General features: G+C 55.1%; 1 protein-coding gene across 1 annotated transcript in view; it reads right to left on the reverse strand.

The window, feature by feature from the left end:
- Nucleotides 1-8605, reverse strand: part of LOC104280194 (potassium voltage-gated channel subfamily C member 4-like) — a gene marked incomplete at its 5' end in the record, with an annotated part of 14740 nt that extends 6135 nt beyond the window's left edge. Inside the window, 2 exons of the mRNA XM_009877769.1 lie at nucleotides 5959-6144; nucleotides 7669-8605. Of these exons, the coding sequence (XP_009876071.1) occupies nucleotides 5959-6144; nucleotides 7669-8605 (1123 nt within the window). The remainder of the gene's footprint in view (nucleotides 1-5958; nucleotides 6145-7668) is intronic.
- Between the last annotated feature and the right edge of the window lie 306 nt (nucleotides 8606-8911).

The following is an 8911-nucleotide window of genomic DNA, read 5'->3' on the forward strand; positions in this document are numbered from 1 at the left end:
GGAAAAAAAAAAAAAAAAAAAAAAAGAAAAAACAGGGGAAAAAACCCAACACCTCCTCCAGGGACTGTCCCAAACATGTGGACACGAGACAAGGTCGATGGAGACGCTGCATGTCCTGCAAACCGGGCAGGGGGGGGACGGCGGCTGGAGAAGAGCGGGAGGGGGATGTCCCAGCTCGGTCTCCACGGGCACCGTCACGGGGAAAAGGGCAACAGGGAGGGGACCGGAGCGACAAAGCGGGATCCAGGCGACGTTTTAGAGGATGGAAGGGACGGGAGAGCAGGGTCGCCGCAGAGGACAGGGAGAGCTGCAGCGGGATGCCAGGGGAGCCAAGCCCACCGTGGATCCTGCCACACCGTCTATGCTGCTCAGGCTTCGGGATTTTCCATAGCCTTGGTGGAGAAAACGGACAGGTTAGAGCCGAGCAGCCTCCTTTCCCAGGGCTTGGAAAGCAAAGAGCCGAGCGGGGCGAGCATCACCCAGCCCCGCACCCCTATTTGATCCCCTTAAATAAAAAATAAATAAATCAGGAAAGGGTTTTTGAGGGCAACCAGGCTTTTTGCAGATCTTCCCGACCTCCCCTCCCTTCCCCTTGGCTCCCCAAGAGAGTCATTGATGCTGGGAGAGCAAATCGATCCCGGAGGCAGGAGAGTTGGGATTTGTTTTCCCAAATTGCTCTGAATGAGGCATGAATCTGGGGATTTTGTGGGCTGAAGCAAACGGGGAGGGGGGAAAAGCAGCAGAACTCCAGCAAATATGGAATCTGGAAGGAGTTATTCCCCCAGCTCCAGATTTTAAGCTGGCTGTAGCAGCAAGCTGCTGCTGACACCTTTCTGTATGGAAAGGAGCAGGTAGACGTGCTCGCTATTTCCCATAAGAAATTGCATTGAAGAGGAAGTATTTCTATTGCTTTAGGCATGAGAACTCTTCACACTCCCCCCCGAAAGAGCCAGAAATTTCTCCAGCTTTTATCGAAAAGCAGCAGCCAGCAGAAATGCTCTCACAGGTCAAAAGCCTGGAAAGAAACTAAGTATTCACACACAAAAAAAATAAAATATGGATTTTTAGGTCCAAAGAGCAGCCCTGTTCAAAGCTGAGCCCCGAGATCTGATCTCTGGATTGCTGCACCTTGCAGAGACAGCTCTGCTGCCAAAATATGGAAAATTAAGGATGCTGCTGGCTGGGAGGAGCCCAACTGCGTCGTGCTGCGTCCCCCTCGAGGGTGCCCAGGCGAGCAAATCCAGCCTCGCCTTTCCCTTTCCCGCAAGCACCAGTGAGCTCGGGAGAAAGCGAATGCGTGCGAGCGGCGGCGAGAAGCAGCTCCCTGACAGCAGAAAAACAAGGTGATGGATGGGCCCTCCAGCAGCGCCAAGCCTGGGAACCGTCCCCGCGCGTCCCCCTGCCCCAGGGAGGTAACGGCGCATCTTGGGGGGTTCTGCTTCGATGTGAAGGCACCGACAGCGGGGGCTGGTTTGAGCTCGGGTCAGGGAACAACGCTCACACTGGAGCGATCCCCGTGTCACCCCTGAGGAGGATGCTGAGACGTGAGCATCATCTGGAAAAGGCTCCAGAGTGCTACGTCTTTTAAATTTGATTTTTATCCTCTTTTTCAGGCATTTTTCCTCATTGTTTCCCAACCAGGACAGCCAGCAGGGAGGAACGGGGATCTTCATCCACTTCCCATGGCTCAGTCCCAGGAGGGCACGTGGCTTCGAAGCAGAAAACGTCCAGGGGACGGCCCTGTCTGCATGAACCTGTTGCTGACTTCAGCAAAGATTTTCCAGTTCCTGCAGCGGGAGCAGAATCAGGCCCCAAAGAGAAGAGCAATTTCCTTATTTACTTTTTGGCATCGATCCACCCAGAAAGGCGAGGAGGGAGGCGAGCGCAGTCCTGAGCTGGGGGGAACCAGGGATGTTTCCCGCTTACACCAGCTTATGGGAAGACTCCCTGCTCCCCCTCCCAACAACAAAAAAAACCCCATCAGGCTCACCCTTCAAACCTTGCTCTTTCCCCAAGAGCGCTGAGGCTCTTGGAATTGCTTACAAAATTCCTGAGTGACACGTGTGGGAAGAAATCACACCGAGATGCGACCAGTCCTTAAAAATTTGGGGCTGCCAATGGGTCCAGCACCCAAACCCCACCCATTTAGCAGAGAAGTGCTAAGGGGATGGGGCTTGCTCGATCTGCCTTGGCACAGTTCAGCATTTTATAGGGATGATCTTTGGCCTCTTGCTCAGACCAATGAGTAGAAAAAGGCTGGAGATGGGCGTAGGAGCACCGCCAAAACATCGCTCCTGCTTTTGATTAAGTCCCAAGCGCTGCAGTTCACTTCATCAAGTGGCTTGATTACCCCTCTGCAACAGGACTCCGGGGGCAAATCTCCCCCGAGCCCAACGCTTCATTTTCTCCATCAATTCATTCCCAAGCCACGCTCGCAGGAGTGACTGGGAAGGAGCTCATCGTGCTTTTCCACCAAGCTCAGAGCCAGGTGCCACCATGGAGCCACGCTGCACAGCGCCGCCGGGCTGTGCTTTGCTAATTGCTCGTTAACGGAGCCGGTATCACCGCGACTCACCCAGGTGCTAACCGAGGTCACCGGGATGGGTTTATGAAGGAGTTGATCACCAAGGAGCCGTAGAGGGGCGTCCTCTAAAACAGAGGGACCTGTCGAGGGACCTGGCAACGCCGCGTTCCGCCTCCATCTGAACACTCGAGCGCATGTGAGCGCTCGCACGTGCTTCGAGCCGGCAGCAGATGGGGAACGGGGTGAAGCAACCAGGCGGCGTCGCCCCGGAACGCCTGTGCTTGTTTACGACGGCGGCACGGCGCTCTGAGCCAACGTGGGCTTGTCCTCCCTCCCGCTGAGCGTCACGGAGGGGATGCTCACCGAGCATCCCCGCGCTCCAGCCCGCACCGGTTGTGGTCCTGCAACGACGTGAAAATTGGCCGCGCGATGCTCTGGAGCGTCCGAGCCAAAAATCGACGCTTTGTCATCAAGGGGAGGAGCTGACCCCCACCAGGGGGGTAAATCCCCTTCCCTCCCTTCAACCCCGTTGCCTGTGGCTCCTCTCAATCACAAAATCACGGAATTCATCCCCGCGCTCCAGCCCGCACCAGTTGTGGTCCTGCAACGACGTGAAAATTGGCCGCGCGATGCTCTGGAGCGTCCGAGCCAAAAATCGACGCTTTGTCATCAAGGGGAGGAGCTGACCCCCACCAGGGGGGTAAATCCCCTTCCCTCCCTTCAACCCCGTTGCCTGTGGCTCCTCTCAATCACAAAATCACGGAATTGTTGAGGCTGGAAAAGCCCTCCAAGATCATCAAGTCCAGCCTATGACTCAAAACCTGGTTTTAATCACTACTTTTTCCTAGACCCTCGTAAGCAGCCACACTGTCATGGGGGATGCTGGCCTTACCCTGCCTCCAAGGTCCCTCCACCCAAGCAGAGGCTCACATGCCAAGATAGACCTGGGCCAACGTGTCTGAGTCCATATTTTGGGAAATGCTGAGCAGGACCTGAGTGCTGAAGGGAGGTAAGGAGTCCGAAGGTGTCCCCAGCAGCAAGGGAGCAAGGGGACACCACTGGAAGCAGCAACAGCGACAAAGAAATACACGTCACATGGAGATCCACCTTAGTCTTCTCCAGCGCCCAGGTCAAGGGGGCAGTGAGTAGGGGTAGTTCTCTTTGAGCTGCTCCAAGACCAACCACTGGAATTGGGCTCAAACCATGGTGGATGCCACCAAGATCTGCAGCGTATTCCTGAACCAGCTCCATCTCCTGCTTTCCACAGCTTGTAAAGACATCAGTACCTGTCCCAGGATCTGACAGATGGCCATCAGCAAGTCGGGCTCAGAACCAAGCTCATCTCAATTTGCAGAGCTGCCAACATCCCAGTACCAGAACAAACAGGCTCGGCAGGAGATAAATCAGGACCGGGGGAAGAGGAGCCTCTGCGGCTCCCAAGGGCTTTTGGCTGGAGCGCAGGGGCCTGCTTTGCCCCTCTGATCATCCCTGGTCACCCCTAACCCTGACCACGCTGAAGCATTTCACCAGGGAAGACATCTGCCCTGACCTGGGACAGCATCCCACCGGTCCATCCCCAACAGCCCAAGCAGGACACAAATATTGAGGTTCCCTCTTCCCAAAAGGTCTCCTGTATCACTCAAGCCCCTCTGGACACCTGATCCACCTTTCTCCAGGTACAAGACCATTTCTTAAACATAGGGGTAAGCAACAGATCTATTTTTCATTGTAAAAAACACCCTGACGTTTTCAGGAAAGACACCAGAACAAACCAAGATGCTCAAAGTGCCCTTTCGAATAGCTGCTGGTCCCACCACGCCAGCAGAAAAACCTCCTGGCCTCCTGCAACCGAGTAATTCGGGAGCCCAGCAAAAGCAGCCCTGGATCCCCAGCTCTGAGAGCTACTCTCCTCCTGGCTTCTGCAGGACCAAGCTCAAATGCTTCAGTTGAAGAGATGCCCAACTTGAGCGTCTTGTAAGGATGAAGATGAGCATTGGATTTCATCCCTCTCCATCCCTTCCAGCTCAGCATCCCCCAGTCTGGACCAGGACTAGAGCCCTCTCACTTCTTTGCATTAGCAGGCGTTAAGAAAAGAGACTGACTTCACAGAAAAAGGCACTTCCAGGGAAAAAAGAAAAAAAAAAAAGGCATTTAATGCAAATATTTGCATAGTGCCCTTCTGCCCAAAGATGAGCAAAGGGTTTCATTTTTTCCCCTTTCTAAGGAAAGAGTTTGAGCCTGAATGCCAAAGGGAATCCTTGAACCTATTTACTTCTACTAATGTAATAAATGTGATTGCCCTCAGCCACCTCCGTATGCCCCAAGCCCACCCAGTCTTTACAAGCCCGTGAGAGTCTCCAAAGCACCAAAACCAGGAGCCAGCAGGTCTTGGGGTGCACCTCAGAGGCAGCACATCATCTTTTCTCCTGCCTGGTCCCAGCTCGCACACACCATTCCCCACGAGTGCCTGGCATTAGATGGTACCAGGGAGGTAGAGGTAGGTCAGCTCTGCAAGCTACATCACCCCACACCACCCTGGACACCCAAGAATAACTGCAGAAATAAACTCAGCTGTGTCCTAAGAACGATCCCAGCAACCAAGGGTGCAGCTGGATACCGGATTTACCCTCCCAGGGGTACTGGGAGATGAGCACAGGGCAGGCTGGCTGGTGGAGCAGAGAAGGCTGGTGCGAAGGGATGAGGCTGAAGAGGACTGCTGTTTTGTCATGGGAAGAAGAGCTTTGTGTTTTCCTGACTCATCTCCCCCACAGTTTCCCATCGAAAACCTCAACACTTTGCAAAGCTCACTTTCCAAACCCGGAGGAGACAGCCTTTCTGGCAGCCCGGTGCTTTTGGCAAGGCAGCGCTTGACACATCGCGGCTCCCCACGCTCAAACCCACCAAGAGACATCAGAAGAGGAGAGGAGAGGAGAGGAAAAGCCTGGGGAATTGAGGTTTTTTTCCCCCTATTGAAAACCTTTTGACCACCTTCAGTCACAACCTCAGCACACCTCCGAGGAGAGATGTCCCCCCTTCACACCACCCTGAGATGGGTGATGGAAGCCCAGGGGGAAGAGCTTGGAGGGACAGGAGAAGCTGAAGCGCTGGGGAGCAAAGGGATGGACCTGTCCCCAAGGAGGGCAGTGCAGCCAGCAGGGGGTCACAGACCCCAGATGGTGGCAATCAGGGGAGCAGAATTTGGGAGAGGAGAAGACAAAAAGGATAGAGCTAGCACAGAGAGACGTGGTGGATGGCGATGAAGCAGATGGAGAGGCAGGAAGACAAGTGGATTTGGGGAGCAGAGAACAACAGCCAGGCAGGCAGATGGAGATGAACCATGGTGTTGGATCGATGCAACAAACTTCCACCTCATTCCCTCATCTCACCCTGCCCAAACCCCTGAGCCCAGCTCCCACCTCCATCTTCAGCCATACCTTTCTGGATGCCTCCATCTGCCGTGCAGGAGAAGTCACCCGTGGCCAGCAAGAAGCACGTGGAGGACTTCTTGTTCTTATCCCGGGTGCTGGAGCGCCGCATGGGCCGCTTCTCCTCGTCGGTCGGCGACAGCGGCTGCTCCTCGTCCGACAGCACCACGTTGGCTTCACCGTTCTGCTTGGAGTCTGCAAGAAGGTGGCAGAGACCCGTCAGCAGCTGCAAAGCCCACAGGACGAGGCGCTCGGGGTGGCCAAAAGAGTTTGCTTAGACCACACAAGCAAGCAGAAGATGGCCCAGAGCAAGACCCACAAGTTCTTCATTATGAGGGTGGTAAGACACTGGAACAGGCTGTCCAGAGAAGCCGTGGATGCCTCATCCCTGGAAGTGTCCAAGGCCAGGTTGGACAGTGCTTGGAGCAACCTGGGCTGGTGGGAGGGGGCCCTACCCATGGCAGGGCGGGTGGAACTAGATGAACTTTAAGGTCCCTTCCAACCCAAACCATCCTGTGGTACTAATCCCAGCCTGGACATGCATAAAGAGACAAGAAGAGAGGGACTATGACAGATTTTATCCCCAAACAGCAGCTCTTACTCCTGCTGAGGTTTATATACCCTGACGGGGTCAAGAAACACCCCTGGTCCTTGAGATCCACCCACCTAATTGGTGAGAATTAATCCTCCAAACCTCACACAGCTGAGATGGGGGCTGCTCTGCTTAGTGGTGAAGTGCTAATTTAGATCACCGGACTCAGTGGTTCGTTAGCTGAGAGGATGCCAGGTGAGGGGCTCGACTGAGCTCCTAGACCTGTGCTGGGGTGAAGGGATGGGGCTGACCTTCAGAGCAGGACCCCTGGGGCAGACAGGACATGTAGGCATGTGGAAAAGGGAGATTTATAAAGGAAAACACCTGCCTGGGGCATTTGGAGCTCCCTGTGTCCCCATGGGTGAAGGACTGTCACTGTTAAACACATGTGGCCAGATGTGTGGCTGCTCAGGGCTGACCTCAACAAATGCCATGTTGGTGCAGGACACAACCCCACCGTGGTCCCTCCTGCAAAGCTGCTGGCTGCTCCACAGGTGCCACTGGCAGCAAACCACAATGAAAAGCGCAAAGTAACCTCCATGGGCAGCAACGATAACGCGGCGGGGCTCTCTCAGTCGCCCCAAGCGATGCTGCCCACCAACGACGGCCCACAGCTGGAGACCATGTCCTCCCCCGACCTGGAGGAAAGCCTAGCCCCCAAACTTCAGCTCAGTGCCTGAGACTGAATAATGAACGTACAGGGGCTGGTTTTGCTCCTGCAAAAAGCTCAGGATTTGCAGCAGCGTTGACCTTGCCGTGCAGGGATGCTCCATCTACTAGAAGATGAAGGGGGACATGGGGTCAAGCTGCAGGGAATATCCATGGATTTATCCATTCTGGTGAAGCTCACCCTGATTTATGACAGGAGGAAGACGAAGAAAGTCTATCCTGAGGACATTACCAGGCTAAGATGGGAATTGGGTGACTGGTCTTATCTCTGTTAGCATAAGGAAGAGATGGGCTAGGGAGGGACACCTTGAGTGACACCGTGGTGACTCGATCTGTGCCATCAGGAGATGGCCTTGCCCACCCCTGCCTGGGCACCTTGACACAGGGGACCACACACTCTTGCCTTAGAGGGTCCCAGAGGTCACCCCCCTCCCTCTGCCCCACCTTTGGGGTCTCACCTGACCGTTTCCGCTCAGTCGCCCCCTCCTCTACCGCCAGGGGACAAGTGTCGCTCTGGGTGCTGTTACGGGGTGAGTTCTCCTCGGATTTGCAGTAGGTAGGGGAGTCCAACGGGGCCGGACGGGGTATATGCTTTTTCTTCTTCTTTGGCAGCTTCTGCTTGGCCATGGCCAACGAATAGTACATCCCAAAGTTATTGACAATGACGGGCACGGGCATGGCGATGGTGAGCACCCCGGCCAAGGCACAGAGAGCCCCCACCACCATGCCCGACCAGGTCTTGGGGTACATGTCGCCGTAGCCCAGGGTCGTCATCGTGACCACAGCCCACCAGAACCCGATGGGGATGTTCTTAAAGTGAGTGTGGTCGCTCCCACGGGGGTCGGAAGTCTTGGCTCCGATCCGCTCAGCGTAGTAGATCATAGTGGCGAAAATCAAGACCCCCAAGGCGAGGAAGATGATGAGGAGCAGGAATTCGTTGGTGCTGGCCCGCAGAGTGTGGCCCAGCACCCGGAGACCCACAAAGTGCCGTGTCAGCTTGAAGATCCGGAGGATCCGGACGAACCGGACCACCCGGAGGAAGCCCAGGACATCCCGGGCAGCTTTGGAGGACAGGCCGCTGAGACCTACCTCCAGGTAGAAGGGCAAGATGGCCACAAAGTCAATGATGTTGAGTAGGTTTTTAACGAAGAGAAGCTTATCTGGACAGCAGATGATGCGAACCAGGAACTCGAGGGTGAACCACAGGACGCAGACCCCTTCGATGTAGGTGAGGATGGGCTCCGTCTCCACTTTATGCGTCAGCAGGATGGTTGTGGTGTTGCCAACCACGAGGGTCTCCGTCACGTTGACGTCGATGTTGAAGGCCTCGTGCGTCTCCAGGCAGAAGGTGGTGATGGAGACCAGGATGAAGAAAAGCGAGGCAAAAGCAACTACCTGCAAAAGTAGAAATCCCACGGGCCGTTAGCTCATTTGAGTCAACCTCTCCTCTTTGGAGGAGAGCAGCGATTTTATGAACCGCCATGACAACAACTTCGGGGCCACCTGAGACACACTTCTGGCGTCACATCTCTTTTAATCCCTGCTAGTGAATAGTGACAGCAGGGATGGGAGGAGTCCTCATTCAACAAAAATGGGTACAACAGGCTCTGAACACCCCGGGAGCTCTGCTGCTGCCACTCGCTTCCCCAGGACCAAGGATGGAGAACGGGGAGGGTTCCCTGGACCTGTCCCATGAGTTGA

The sequence above is a fragment of the Apaloderma vittatum genome, unplaced genomic scaffold (genome assembly GCF_000703405.1).
Source record: "Apaloderma vittatum isolate BGI_N311 unplaced genomic scaffold, ASM70340v1 scaffold26481, whole genome shotgun sequence".
Classification (NCBI taxonomy): domain Eukaryota; kingdom Metazoa; phylum Chordata; class Aves; order Trogoniformes; family Trogonidae; genus Apaloderma; species Apaloderma vittatum.